Genomic DNA, 16,018 nt, shown 5'->3' with positions numbered 1-16,018 from the left:
TTTGAGAATATTTAAGAAATTTCAGCTGCTGAAAGTCTAAACTGAAAAAGAATGCTGGAAACACCAGCAGGTCAGGCCACATCTGTGGAAAGAGAAGCAGTCAGCGTTTCAGGTTAAGAACCTTTCCTTCTGACTGAGGGTCTTCAACATGAAATAGAGAACTGTTTCTCTTCCCCAATCCCCCTCCCAGCCACCCCATGGAGAGCCTCAAGGGTGCTGAAGATTCCTGACAGCATGTTTACCAGCAAGTTTATCTGCTCTTTTGGTTACGGGTTTTCTGAAGGACCTCTCCCCTCAGAGAAGAATTCCAAAAAATTATCTACGTGTAGGGATACTTGAAAGAGGCAATTATTTTTGTCGGCAGTCAAGTGCATGATGTCTTATGAGGACCCTCAATTCTCTCACATTGAACCATAATTGGAAGTGCATGATGTTGGTTAACTCTTAATTTAAAAAAAAAAAAGTAATTTTGCTTTTTCTCTGCCCTCCTAAAACCTGTGCCTCACTCTATTTGTAATCCTCAATACTTGATAATATTGAATCTTTGTATGCAGTTGCGTGCTCGTTAGTAGGAGTGGTGGACCACAGTTGGTTTGCTCCCCTTCCTATCTGAAATGCATTCAGTATCATGACCACAAGGTATGAGTTGAAATGGGCGACATTTTTAATTCCCTCTTCTGACACTAATGGTGGAGAGGGTAAAATTGTGCCAGACGGTGTTTAGAGCAGGTCGTCAACTGGAATCCTCTTGAGTGGCTTGAAGTGATATGTTATGGAGTGGGGAAAGAAAAGGATGGTTACAGGGAGTATTCATAATGCTGTAAGTTCTATTGCTCTCTCCACCAGGCCCCTACCCAAAATTGGGGAAGTGGTAAGTGTTCTTGTGTTTTTGTGTGCATTGTTGGATAATAAATGGTTCTTTATTTTTAGGTATATTCTGTCAGGTGGACGACGCGTGTGTCAGCAACCCTTGTCATGAAGGAGCCACATGTGAAACCAACCCTCTCAAGAGCAGCTTCTTTTGTAGTTGCCCCCTTGGTTACAGGGGGACTGTCTGTGATGAGGACATCAATGAATGTTCCCTAGGTAAGCTGTTACATCTTTACCTTGTTACGTAAGTAATTATGTCCTGTAGATGATCAATTAAGGTAGTTTTGTATTAATTCATTCTTGGAGTATGGATATTGCATGTAAGTTTGCCATTTAGTCTTTACCCCTCACCCAACTTGAAATAGTGTAGTTAAGATAGACACAAAGTGCTGGAGTTACTGAGTGGGTCAGGCAGCATCTCTGGAGAAAACAGATCGGTGATGTTTTGGTTCAGGACCCTTCTTAGGATCATTTTTATCCAGAGATGCTGCCTGACCCATTGAGATAGTGTGTAGGAAAATAACTGCAGATGCTGGTGCAAATCGAAGGTATCACAAAATTCTGGAGTAACTCAGCAGGTCAGGCAGCATCTAGGAGAGAAGGAATGGGTGACGTTTTGGGTCGAGACCCTTCTTCACATTGAGATAGTGTGGTGAGCTATTGCCTTGAACTCCTGAAGTTGAATGACAAAAATACATCTACATGGAAACTAAGAAAGAACTCTTGGATTATGATCCAGAGATGGCGGTGGAACCTATGAATGATGTTTCCATGTTGGCCTCTCTATGTGGCAAGATGTGTCCCAAGATGATAGCACCCAAGATGATTGAACATAAACTCCCTCAAAAAAAAGAGAGAGAGAGAGAGAGAGAGAGAGAGAGAGAGAGAATAAGAGAGAGAGAGAGAATAAGAGAGAGAGAGAGAGAGAATAAGAGAGAGAGAGAGAGAGAGAATAAGAGAGAGAGAATAAGAGAGAGAGAGAGAATAAGAATAAAATCCCTATTGCAATCGTCCATTGCCAAGAGTAACAGAAAGGGCTTTATTTTACTGTCCAGTTTCCAGGTCTAAGTTGGCCAGTAACAGATTATGCTGAGGTTGGAGGGGTGGCAGGCAGGGGGGAGATGGAAGAGTCGCACCACTATGATTGAGAGCAGTTCTATTTACTTAATGATCTGTTGCCAGTCACTTCAGGTCCTTTAAGGAAAGGGTTCAGCCCTCTGCAGGTGGGACCTTCCATTTTGTTTTGTGATCTCCTTGCCTCAACGTGCAATGGTACTCTTGTTCCAAACAAGATTTCCTGCATTGGAAGGATAATCTGTGGAATCTCTGTTATACTCAAGGGAATATGGTCCATTTTTGGTGGTGTTGATGTTGAGATGGTTTAAATAAGCGAGCACACTAACCTTCAAAAAGGAAGTGTGTGATCTGGTGGGAGTGAGGCAAAGGATGGAGTAATGTGTGGAAGACGATGCATTTGGCACCATTCATTGTTGCTGCTGCTAAAGACATGTTAAGTAATCTTATTTATGGTCTTCCTGCTTGTAGGGGGAAATCCCTGTGAACACGGAGGGAAGTGTGTAAACACCAAGGGTTCCTTCCGCTGCGAATGCGCTGTGGGCTACACAGGACCACGCTGTGAAATGGACATCAACGAGTGCCTTGCTATGCCCTGCCAGAACGATGCCACCTGTTTGGATCAGATCGGTGAATTCAAGTGCATTTGTATGCCAGGTGAGGATTACAGAGCAGACATGTGCAATCCTGCTCTATGTCACACAGCGTGGAAACAGGCCCATCGACCCAACCTACCCACACCGACCAACATATCCCATCTACACTAGTCCAACCTGCCTGCGTTTGGTCTATATCCCTATCCTATCCATGTGCCTGTCTAGATTTTTCTTAAGTGTTGCGATAATGATCCAATTTTCTTCTCCTTGCATTCCCATCAACTCTCCCAAGATTGTAACACTCACCTTCACACCAGAAATTGAATTACCAAATACCTTGCCAACGCACACATCCTACGGGATGTGGGAGTAAACCGGAGCACCCGAAGGGGAATCTCGCGCGGTCCGCACTGGAGATCAGGATTGAACCTGCTATGAAGCAAGGGTTCCATCTGCTGCCCATTGTGCTCTCCTGATAATTGAACAACTCCAACCACACCTCAATGAATACACCCTGATGTAAAGACAACTCCCAATGTAAATAAACAAAACAGATCAAATAGAAAGCCAGTTTATGGGTCGGTGTAATTACAGTTCTGCTTTGTTTAAAAAGTTTAAAACTATTTTAATAGTAACGAGGCTAATGGTTAGCATTTCATTAGGTAAACTTTGAATATAAAAATGGACGGACTCGACTGCAATATGTTTAAATCTGTGCTGCATGTGAAATTAATTGGTATCTTAAATAAATAGCTATCAGTCATAAATTGCCATCATTCAGTGGAAACTTGCAGCTGTATCAGATTGCAATGTTGTCAGTCCTGTATGCAGATTACCATAGAGAGGCCAAGTCTGCCTGCATTTTGTTCCCATCACAGATTGAAGTACAATTTGGGCTTTTAATGGTGCAGGGATTCTGCACATTGGAGCCGTTTGACCTCTTGGTCTTGGTCTGTGTGTACAGAAATATCAGGTTTTGGCATGATGTCCCAATCCATCTGAGGCTTCTTGGGGTAATATTCTTATGTCCAAGAAATGTTTGTATCACCAGTGAACATGAAGGCTTTCTGAACAGTGGGCCATTTATGGAAATAATTAAAAAAATTCCCACTGTTATCTGCTTCTAACCAATGGCGCCACACAGTGGCAGGACATGGGTTTGTTCCTATCGCTGCCAAATAGCCAATTGTCTGCTCCACATTGGAAAGGAACTCTGTGATCTTGTTTAACAAACTGAATGATCCGTTCTACTTATTATTAAAATAACTTCAGCTCCCCCAATGCTGCTATGGATAGCAGACCCAGATATTGTGCTCCAGTTTCTGGAATTGGATTGAACCAACAACCTTATGACCAAGGCTGACATGCTACCAACAAACCATACTAACATCGTTTGGTGAAGAATGATGTAAAGGATGAATGAAAATAGCATAGCTTACTTCTCCTCTGGAGCAATTAAGATGAGAATTATAACTACAATTCTGGAAATACTCAGCAGGTTAGGCAGCACTTGCACAGAGACAAACAGTTAATGTTTCTAGTCCAGCACTCTTCATCAGGCCACGTTTTTGATTTTAATTAATTCCTAAATGTTGGACACTGCACTGTCTGTTGATATGTATGCTTGCATAGTTCTAGCATAGTTCTCACCATGCCTTGTTATGTTGATACCAGGCTTTGTGGGAGTATACTGCGAAACAAATATTGATGAGTGTGAAAGCCAGCCATGCCTCAACAATGGTGTATGCAAGGACGAGGTGAACAGATTTGCTTGCAAGTGCCCTCCAGGTGAGTAGAATCCTTCATGTGCAGAGAACTAATATCTTACAGCAGGGCAAGGGAAGCATTTTAGATGCTTGTTGCTGAGCATATACTTGTCTGTAACTCGGCTGTTCTGAATGAGAGCCTGAACCCCATTCCCCTCCATTACTGAATGATTTATTTTGTTTGGAGTTACTGGCGGCACGGTGGCGCAGTGGTGGAGTTGCTGCCTTACAGCACCAGAGACCCGGGTTCAATCCTGACTACGGGTGATGTCTGTGCAGAGTTTGCACATTCTCCCTGTGACCGCACGGGTTTTCTCCCAAATTCCAAATTCCTCCCAAATTCGAAACACGTGTGGGTTTACAGAATAATTGGCTTCTGTAAATTGTCCCTAATGTGTGGTATAGAACTAGCGTACGGATGATCATTGGTTGGCCTGGACTCAGTGGGGCTGAAGGGCCTGTGTCCACACTGTATCTCTGAAGTAAACAAGCTAAACTAAACCCAGTCTTTTGGGTTCCATATGGGAATTGGATGATTGTTCCTCTTGCATATGGCCAGTTTACAAGTAAATTGCCAGGCCTGCCCATTCATACACGTGCCAGTATTTGCCATCTTACAATTTTGGAAAAGTACAGAGGAATTGGAAACACAAGCAGAGAATGCATTCCGAAAAGGGGGGGAGGTAGGATGGCTGGTGTGGTTTCCCCAGCTAGAAATTATAAATCTTTGCCTGTTCGTGGAGACGTAATCATCTAGAATGGACATGAAGGTGGCAGAGAGATTTGCTGCTCAGTGGCTCCCCTGTGTTTTCATTGAAACAATCGTAACCTTGCGCTGGAATTTAAGACAAAACATAGTTAGAGATTTTGCAGCAAGAAGTGCACGTCACCTGCCTCATTCATGCCCACCGGGATGGTGCTGTTCTTTAATGTGAGCTTTGCTCCTTGGAACCATGTCATTTCTCTGACAGTAACTAATAATAAATTATTCAGACAGGGGATTTGGACAGTCCTCTGACAATAGGCCGGAGCCCTTTCATAACAGGCAATGTTGTCTGACACCGGCGCATATTTTTAATGAAAGCAATCCGTAGCCCTCGTGGTGGCTGACTGCTTCTGACAGGGCCCATTCTGCTCAGTTAATCCATCAGTGTTGCTGGAGAAGGCAGGCAGGCAGCAGAGCAGAGGAGCTCTGTCTGTTCTGCATACCAATGGCATAGCAGCCTCATTGTGGAGAGTGAGGAAAGCTGCAGAGGCCACTTCAGAAGAACACAATCAGAGTACTGTTTCCCGCTGAAGGACAACAGCATTGGTTGGACTTTTCTCCCCTTTGCTATCCTCACCACTCAGCAGGAAAAAAAATAATGTACTCATTCCCGGGCTCGTTGTGAGACAAGGCCAGGTTCTGTGAGCTCTAAGCTGCTCCCTTGTAAACGATCACTACCCAGAAACGATCAGTGCCCATGACTGTATCGCAGCTGTGGTGTATCGGAATGTGGGAGGGATCAGGAGTGGGAAAGAATCGGAGAGATTTAGATATGGCTGGGGCCTGGGGTGGCCATGGGAGTTGGGTGAGGGGAGGAGCGGAGTCTCGATCGTAGAAAAGGACAGGTTGGTGCTGATTTCGGATTGCTGGAGGAAATTAGGCGCGGCCTTTGAATAGAAATGTAAAAAAGATGGTCTCTTCCTGCAACAAGATTCTTTTTTTAAATGTTTTTTGGCAGCATCTGTTTGGTTGTCCTGGTTTTGGAATTAGAATTAAAATGTTTCAGGGCACCATAGACCAGAATAGTGCAGAACATGCCGGAAATGCTCAGCAGGTCAGGCAGCATCTCTGCAGAGGGAACCGAGTTTATGTCTTCAGGTGATAAACTTCAAAACAAATATCAGTAAACATAGGAATGTATACATCCTCCTCACTAATCCTCCAGAAGGACACGTCTCTGTCTCTCTCTGTCTCTGTCTCTGTGTCTCTCCTGTTGTCAGACCATGCAGCAGTTAATGGGATATTTTTTCTGCCCTTCTGCAGATTTTATCAATATTATTTATGTGATCAAAGGTCTTAATTATAAAAGGTATCCATTACTGCACAGTATCTGGTTCAGTGCTTGTGCATTCTCCATTCAAGCGACTGCCGTGTGTGTCAAGGCATTCATTTAAATCGAGATCCCCTGATGATAGGCGAGAATGATTTGTGTTCTTTTGGGAAGGAAACCATGTTATATCACGGACAGAATTGTTCTGTCTGGGTGATTTATCAGTTGTACTTGAAGGTAATTTGCTAATATGTTACGCCACAGTGGTTTAGATTATATTTCACAATTTGAATCACATGCATCTATTTACAGGAATATACGTATGTCCACATGCAATTGCATATTTAGCTAAATATATGTATTGAGTCATAAAGCATGGAAACTGGCCCTTCGGCCCAACACCATGCTGAGACCTAAATGCCCATCTACACTAGTCCCATTTCCCTGTGTTTGAGCCATATCTCTCTGAAACTTTCCTATCCATGTACCTGTCCAAACGTATTTCAAATGCAGTTATTTATTATTGTACTTGCCTCAACCACTTCCTCTGTCAATTCATTCCACATTATGCACATGAGGAATGCCTCGGGTTTCTATTAATTCTTTCCCCTCTCATCTTAAATCTATGCCATCCTGTTCTTGAGTCACCAACTCACGGGGGAAGGGAGAGCAGGGAAAGGTCTGTTTGTGCATTCACCCTGTGTAAGCCTCTCATGATTTTATACACCTCTAAGATCATCCATCAGTCTCCTACATTTTAATGCAAGCCTCTTATAAGACTATTTTTCCCGTTTGGTATTTTCATACACCCCGCTCCCACAAGTATAATTTTATTTTGGCTGTGCTCATTTGTGAGAGTGAGTGTGTAAGGATGGTTTCATTTTAGCAGCAAAGGGCCTTTTCAAATTCTCACCACAGCAGATTTGGCTTGCAATTTCCTGAAGATTGTTGGAGAAATAATTCCTCAAGTATATGGCCATTCTCTTTACAATTTAGCACCTGCTCTGTTTTAATGAATGGTGTTTGACACCCATTGAGCAAACAATTGATCCTCAAAATTCCAAGTGATGCCAATGGCATCGTGAATCAATAGTCAAGTGGGCAAATGGTCAGTCAGCTCCAAGGTCTTCCCAAATCTTTTCTACATCAATGAAGTTGAAAGAAAATATTTCCTGTTTATCTTTTCTTTTCTCCCCTAGGAAAAATGTGGGAGCTTCTCCAAATATCAGTGTATGACTGATTAGCCTCACCTTTGCTGTCAAAAGGTGAGGCATTGATGCAAAATGCATGTTAGGCTACCTTTGATGGCCATGCAGCCAAACCTGGCAGAGAGTTGGAAATCTGTGGAATTCTCTGCCTCAGAAGGCAGTGAAGGCCAATTCTCTGGATGCTTTCAAGAGAGAGCGAGATAGAGCTCTTAAAGATGGAGTCAGGGGATATGGGGAGAAGGCAGGAACGGGGTACTGATTGTGAATGATCAGCCATGATCACATTGAATGGCGGTGCTGGCTCGAAAGGCCGAATGGCCTACTCCTGCACCTATTGTCTATTGTCTAATTCGAGCCTTGAACCTTTCCAATTATGGTTTGTGTATCATTTACAAAATCTTCCAGCCCATATGGTCCTGATTACAAATCTGCTGCCAGTTGGGTTTGGATCACTTCAATACTAGGATCGGTTCAAATCCAAATTAAAATATTTCTAAAATGAATTAAGATTAAAACATCTGCAGTCCAACTTCGCCAGAGGACTTGTTTGGAGTTTGCAACGGGATAGAGAGGAAGCAAGTAATAATAGTAATTATAGGAGATTCATGAATTTGTGAGATGTAGTGGAGGGTTAGAACAGAACAAATATAATTGGTGTCTTTGAAATTGGAGTGTGACATACATATTTCAGCCAGAAACATAAGACATTTCTCTATTTGCTTTGGGTGTTCCACTGAAAATTGAGGTCTTAAGAAGCAGCAGGCAAATTTAATATTATAAAGATTTGTGTAATTAATCTGCCTTACAATTCAAGATTGTAATTAAGCTAACAGCTACACTCAATGTTTGTAGTTATTCCACATTCGTAATGCTTAATGAAGGTTTTTATTGAAAATTCAAAAGAATGAAATCCTATTTACAGTTCCAAGTACTTCCATATCTCTGTGGCACGACAATATTAATTATTAATTAATAAATGTTTGACTTATTTGGGAATCTGCCATTAGGTAAGATAATTGACATATGTTGATTCAATGGGAAAATGAGAGCATAACTGTTTGATACATCAATGCACCAGGTGATAGACTCAAAATGCTGGAGTAACTCAGTGGGTCAGGCAGCTTCTCTGGAGGAAAGGAATAGGTGACGTTAAAACTTTTGGGTCGAGATTCTGGTCTAATGAAGGGTCTTAACACGAAATGTCACCTATTCCTTTCCCCAGAAAAGCTGCCTGACCCACTGTGTTACTCCGGCTTTTTGGTGTAAACCAGCATCTGCAGTTCCTTCTTACACAATGTACCAGTTGATACTGTGATGGCTGTATTAATATGCAAGGGACTAAACCCATTTTTACTGACTTTGGATGGATTTGTGAAATCCCAACAGATTGAAAACTTTAATTCTTTCGGTGCAGAATCCAGAGGGAATAAATCCTTCCTGCTACCATTCATTTTGCAGAATTCCAGGAGATCATACCGTTTCCTCTTTATGCTGGAATAAAATTCAAAGGGAGCAGGCTTCTTTCCAAGTAGTTTGAAACGTGAACATGTCCTTTTCCCATTGACTCTTGATAAAAATTTGTGATACGTTAAACACCATACTATTTCAGAAACATAAATATTTATAAATTAATAGTCCACTGTTTATTATCTGAAACTCTTAAAAAAAAATTTTTTTAAGTTATTACTTAAATGGGTTAAAAGTCTGCCAGACTGCTTAGGAATCAGCACAAATGTATTGTCAATCAAACGCTCGTCAATCCAACTTGTCGAGCAATTTATCCGGGTATAGTTAGAACACAGAAAGCAACTTCGACAATGTGCATTTGTGTCTCCTTTCACCTGGAATGCAGTGCACATTTCCACTCTACACCGCAGAGAATGGAACAAACATGCAACGCTGTGGGCCGTTGCTCGATCTTGGCTGTTTAAACATCTAATTTGGGGGAGTTTGCAAAAGGGTAATAACGATTTTATTAAGGTGCAGTCCTTATTTGGAAAGGAGCTTAGATGCAATCCTGTGATAATGACACCATCCTTCTCTGAAAGTTCTCCCGAGATTCCTGGAGGCTTCCAAGCAGTTCTGTTGTTTAGTGCACAAAGCAGCAGGATTCCAAGGCACACTCTGCTGTTGCCAGGCAGCCAGTCACACTCAATGTACCACTCGGATCACAGCCAGGTCCTTGTGCCCCAGGAGCAATCCACCTCCATCCTTTGTTTCCTGCTGTTGGCAACAGTTTGTCTGACAGTGAGCTTCCCTCACACTCGAGTAAGACTGAAGATTCCTCTGCCCACCATCAATGTTGTTGAGATGTAACTTTTATAGACTTGGGAGATGCACGAGACACTACATGTGTGTGGTGGGGACAGGGTGGCAATGGAGAATGAAGAATGAACCCATTTCACACACTCTTCCCCACAACTTTCTCTTATGTTTCATATCCCTACGTAGTCTTGCTCCATCTGGATGAATGATGAGTATTTCATTTCAGCTACTAATAATTTAATTTTCATGATTAATATTGTTAAGAAATATTGTTTTCACCTATTTTTATTATTTCCAAAACTAAAAGCACATAATCAGAGCCACTCTGTATCTTCCCCATTAGCTTCACTTTCACTTGCTACTTTCTTATTTCTTGGCATCGTTATGCGGCAATGAAGATTTTTTTTTCCAGTTGTTTTCGCTCAATGGCTTTATGAAAAGCAAATTATTGCCGTTGCTAGAAATCTGAATTTAAAACCAAGTGCTGGAAATGCACAGCATGTCGGGCACCATCTGCGGAGGGGGAGGGAGAAAAGCAGTTAATGATTCAGTCAAATTTCCTTCCTCAGAACTGAAGAAATTGAGAACACAAAAGACTGGTGGCTTTCATATTGCGCAGTAGATAAATGCAAACCAGGGCATCTTGCAAGCACCTTTTTGTTTGTGATGGAAGGTATAGAGAGGAGTATTGCTATGCCAACTCGCGTTGCCTGCTGGCATGTCCTTGCTCCATTTTTATGTGTAGCTGCATTGCATTGCACCATTGCTCCAGGCTGGCAACTAGAGGTTTCCCTGATTAATTTGGATACAGGATGTGGCTTCAGCTCTCGGTGAAAACTGAAAAGGTTTATCATCATAAAGGCATATTTCACTCAGTTTAATCAGTGACTTGGAATGGCAGCAGGCAGATAGCTCATGGAGACTTTATATGAGCATTTAAAGTAACCTTTCACCAGATCATAATGTTCAAGGCCGAATGGATAGTATAATGCATTGAGTCCTTTCTGTCACTTTTGTGGAACTGGTTAATGGACCGTTAGTGGAAAGGGAAGGGAAAGGGAGGTTGTAGCAGCAGCTTTGTCCTTCCCAATAAAGTCCTTAAGCTTACCGTTGACGAAGGAGGGGAGCGATGGTTCTTGACACAAATAACAACAACTGCACGACGTTGCAGTTAATTAGTCGTTTATTAGTCTACTAAGACCCTATTATCTTAGCAGCTCTTGGTGTCACACTGAAGCATTACGTCAGTGCTGGGCACATTATACTCAAAATTCTAACCCATGGCTCCTCCCATGGCTCCTCCGTCCAAAAACGTAAGACTAGTATTATCTCACGACAATCCCCTGGTGTCCAAAAATAATACAGCAGGATACAAAGAATATAATAATATGCTAAGATAGCTAATAAACACAAAATGGCTCCTACAGAGGTGTTTGTTGAAGTTACCTAAAATTGTAGAAATCAACGTTTCAGGCCCAGGACAAAAAGGTCAGTATGTGTGTGAGAAGGGGAGTTAAAATGGTTCGCAACCGGGAGATCCAGTACGCCTTGGCGGACCGAGCGCAAGTGTTCAGTGAAACAGTCAGCAAGTCCACGCTCCAAATATGTCCATTTTCTCCAGAGATGCTGCTTGACTTGCTGAGTTACTCCAGCATTTCAATGGTCCAGTGTTTCTTTATTGCCACATTGGCAGGGCACAACTACCACTTGAGATTGTGAGCTTCACGTTCTAACCACCATCTATATACTAAAACTCGGCTGTTTGTTTGTTCCTGAACTACAGCCAAAACGGTACATGATAGCGCGACAATTTTAGGCCCACCTTACTCACCGTCGTCCCTTTGGTGCTAATGGAAGAAGTTTCATTGAAATCGGTGTTATATTTTTAGTTATTCACATTTTAAAGTTTAAATCTATCTCCTAGGGAGGGAGGTGGAGGAAGGAGGGGAGGGAGGATAGAGGGGGTTGAGGGGGATGGAGTAGGGGAGGGGGGGTGGAGGGAGGGAGGAGGGGAGGGGGGAAGGGGAGGGGGAGGGGAGGGAGGGAGGGGAGGGAGGGGGGAGGGGGAGGAGAGGATGCTGCACCAATGCAGGAGAGGTTTGGGCCCAACGGGTCCACTTGGTCTAGTCTGAATTAAGAGGCTTCTCCCCAATTGCTCATTGGTCTTAAGAGTATCCATCGTTTATTTATAGCTCCTTATTTTGATTTCTTCCTACAAATGGAAACATCATTACCTCTCCACCTTCCTTATCAAACCCCTTTTATAATGTATTGAATTCATTTTAGAGAATGTGGCATTATTGGAAGCATTTGATGCCCAGCCCTTATTGCCTTTGAAGGTAGAAGTTGGTTGCCTGTCTCCTGTTAATGATGTACTGAACAGTGTTGTTGGTTTAGGAGATAGGTGGGATGATGTGATGTGGTGTTGAAGGACTTGGACCAAGCAGCAATGAAGGATCAGTGACACATTTCCCATTAGGGACTGACCGTAGATGCTCATTCTTCAAATGACAACCCAAATCAGAAAATTTTAAATGGGTTTTATAAATTAGATGGAGAGAGGTTCCCAAGATTGGGAGAATTTTACAAGGAGGAGCTATAGCTATATGATACCTGATAATCCATCTGATCTTAGTCTTCTTACAATTCAACTTTGTCACAGAGGATTGGTACAATTGGATCACTCACTTGGCCATTTCATTGGGCTGCTCAACGAGTGGAGAATAAGCTGGACCAACAAGTTCCCTTGACAGAGGACTTAAATAGAACTCTTAAGTCTGCAGTTCCTTGTGTCTATGTTTTTGAGTCTATTTAATTATACCAGCTTTTTCTTAATCAACATTACATATTTATTCATTAAACAATTTAAATGAACCAGACACCATATTTAAATTTGAGGATCTTTCAAACTTTAGTCCAAGTCTCTGTATTCTACTTTAGTCCAAGTCTCTACATCATTGAAATACTGTTTCTTTAAAGGACTTTCATGGATGAGCTGTGCCTTGTTCACTATTGTGGCTTTTTCTATGTGTGCGTTTGCTGCAGGTTTTGCTGGAAATATGTGCCACATCGACATTGATGAATGTGCCAGCACCCCATGCCAGCATGGAGCCAAATGTATTGATCGCCCAAATGCTTTCGAGTGTGTGTGCAGTGAAGGTAAATCAAGCTAATTTCTAGATAAATGGAAGTGAAACTAAATATTATCTGAAGTGTTTGAAATCTTGTTTTCATGGAATGTTTTGCTAGTCAACTTGCCGATTTCTTCCCCCCCCCCCTTTCTGGCTCCCAATTATCACATCCCAACCTTTGAGAGTTCCATGCTCAAGACAGTCCCTGAATTGTTTAACTTGCAGGTGTTGACTGAACTGGAATTCCTGTTCTGCTGCAAAAATAGATTCCTCCCCCACCACACTTGTGTTTTCAAGCAACTGATAATTAATGTTACCTCGCAGCGCATTGCAGCATTAGATTACTTGTCCTTGGGACACATCTGAATTAGAATAACTTTCCCACAGTCACGTTTAACTGTTGCAGTGCCAGACTACTTTTAATTTTGTAAACCCACATGGGTTTGGCCAACCATTTGCTTTGTGCTTTGACTACACTCTAAACCAGGATGAGGCTGGGCTAATGGTTATAGTTCCCAAGCATTGCAATACAGCTTTTATATGCTTGTAGCATATTTGGCAGGACAGGTAGGATATATGCATTTGAGTACCAGCACAGGCCAAGTAATCTTGCTAATTCAAGTGTAACACACTTCAACTCTTGTGAATGCTCTTGTGAAATCTTAAAGCATAATATTGGTGAAGTGTAGAAATGTTTTCGTGCTTTAGAAAACATATTGTGAAAAGAACCACAGCAGACAACAATTTCTTCCTGCTAATTCCACTCTTTTTTCCTCCTTGCTCCCAAATGGATACAAGGGTTCATGGGGACTATGTGTGAGATTAACGAAAACGATTGCAGTCCAGACCCCTGCCACTATGGGAAGTGCGAGGATGGGATCGCCAGCTACACCTGCACTTGCGATTCTGGTTACAAGGGGCTGATCTGCAGCGAGCAGATCGATGAGTGTCAGAGTCAACCCTGCCAGAATGGAGGCTCCTGCCAAGATCGTGTGAATGAATACAAGTGTCGATGCCCAGTTGGCACCTCTGGCAAGTACCTGTTGTTAAAGAACCAGTCTTGTCAAGCCCAGGAAAATCACTTGGCAATTGTTCTGACTGTTGATGAGCCCATCCCACCCCACCCCACACCCACATTAATAAGCTGTTTTTTGGTGAACTGGTATTAATTCTTCACAGTTTGTTAGGGGAGCTGTTTCCATCCTTTGGCTCCTATTTAAATTTAAACACTCGAACAACACTCAATGTGAAGTGCCACTACGGTAGATGTTTAAATTAGGTTTTCAAACATAAAGATTCAGAGTGGAGAAAAAAGAGACTCCTGGAAGCTTGAGCAAAAAACGAACTGTTAGCCAGGCAGCATCAATACGGGGAAATGGACATACAACATTTTGGGTGGGACATTTTTTCAGAATAATGGTGTCGAGGGAAGATACCTGGTAGAAAGAGTTGAAGGGGGAGGGATGGGGAAAGAGCTGGCAAGTGACAGGTGGATGCTGGTATGGGGGGGGGGGTGTGATTGGCAGATGAGTTGGGTGGAGGAGAGAAGGGTGGAGATGGTCATAAACGGTTGGATGTGAGAGGTGAAAGTCAAAGGGCTGCAGATGGTGGAATTGAATAAGAAAGATCAAGAGTGAAATGTAGTATCAGAGGGAGGGATGGTATGTAGATAAAAATAGGGGGGATGGGTGGGTGATATAGAGACCTGGAGAGGGTAGCGGTGGAGGAGGGAAAAATAACTGGTGAGTTGAGAGAAAGGTTTGCATGGAAAGACCTGTGTAAATTAAGAGAGGAAGCATGTCAGGGGGGAATGGGGATGTTATCTGAAATTGGAGATGTAAGCTACCCAAGCAGAATACAAGGAGACAATCAGCCATGACCTTGAATGGTAGAGTTGCTTGATGGACCAGGTCATTCACTCCAGCCTCTAATATTCTTAAAGTGATTGAGACAGAAGATTCAGTGTAGAATCCTTTGTCAAGTACCAACCATGAACGTATGAAGGCAATGAATTTCATCTTTGCAAGCCAGTAGTTAGTGAACCAGGTACAGGTACAATCACTTAGTTTCTCCCCATGTTGAAATCTATGGACTGGGCCCGAGGTGATTAATTGATGGACAGGAAGAAACCAGGGTGAGTGAGTTCTCAGCAACTTGTTCTGTGATCTGCTCTGCCGATGTCAACAACTTCTACCCGAGAGCCTTGTGCTCCAGAGTTTTAAGCAAGCGCAGAATGAGGAACTTTCTGAAGCTGAGAATAGTGCAGCAAATCTGAATATAGAGAATATTTGTTTAGATTGATTGGATAGAATGATGTTTACTAGACTTTAATTACCACAAGTGCAAAATTATTGTTGGGGCTCTTGGAAAGTCTCTTCAGACCGTTGGGGGTCGTTGTGAGTTGAAAATGATCAGACATGTTTGCACCATTTGATCTTGCCACTCTGTTGCATTGCATCGCATTGAATGGATGTTAAATGACTGTTTTATATGACCTGTTTTGCAGGTGTTAATTGTGAGATTAACTATGATGACTGTGCCAGCAACCCATGTGACTATGGGAGCTGTCAAGATGGTATAAATCGTTATGACTGCGTCTGCAGTCCCGGATATACAGGTAAGACCAGATATTGCTGTTGTTCCAGGGGCCTGTTTTCTAATTTGTGCTCAGTCGACAACAGATTTTCTATCATTTTTTTAATTTAGGAAAAATATGTTGGTATTGCAGGATGCAGTTGGTATTCAATTCAGAAATTGAAGGAGTTAAAACAAGCATTATTTACTGACCAGGTGCTATTCTTGTAAACAGAGTATCAGATTATAAAATTATGAGAGGCAGTTTGGGTAAGGACGTTGATCCTTTTCCCAGGGTAGAAACGCCAAATACTTGAGGGCGTAGATTTAAGGTGAGAGGGGCAAAGTTTAAAGATTTGTGACTTTTTTACGCAGAAATTGATAGGTGCCTGGATTTTTAAGAGGCATTTGGTCAGACATGTGAAAGTGCATGGAATGGAGAGATATGGATCATGTGCAGGCAGAGTCGAATCGATTTATCATGTGCACAAGTCGGGT

General features: G+C 42.4%; 1 protein-coding gene across 1 annotated transcript in view; it reads left to right on the top strand.

Moving 5' to 3' along the window:
* LOC144597818 (uncharacterized) overlaps positions 1-16,018 on the top strand; it is a 148,874-nt gene that overhangs the window by 87,350 nt on the left and 45,506 nt on the right. Inside the window, exons 7-12 of the mRNA XM_078407439.1 lie at positions 931-1,086; positions 2,416-2,601; positions 4,215-4,328; positions 12,861-12,974; positions 13,745-13,978; positions 15,453-15,563. Of these exons, the coding sequence (XP_078263565.1) occupies positions 931-1,086; positions 2,416-2,601; positions 4,215-4,328; positions 12,861-12,974; positions 13,745-13,978; positions 15,453-15,563 (915 nt within the window). The remainder of the gene's footprint in view (positions 1-930; positions 1,087-2,415; positions 2,602-4,214; positions 4,329-12,860; positions 12,975-13,744; positions 13,979-15,452; positions 15,564-16,018) is intronic.

Source organism: Rhinoraja longicauda, chromosome 11 (genome assembly GCF_053455715.1).
Source record: "Rhinoraja longicauda isolate Sanriku21f chromosome 11, sRhiLon1.1, whole genome shotgun sequence".
Lineage (NCBI taxonomy): Eukaryota > Metazoa > Chordata > Chondrichthyes > Rajiformes > Arhynchobatidae > Rhinoraja > Rhinoraja longicauda.
The sequence above is the reverse complement of the archived record's forward strand: the minus strand, read 5'-3'. Positions and strand labels throughout refer to the sequence as shown.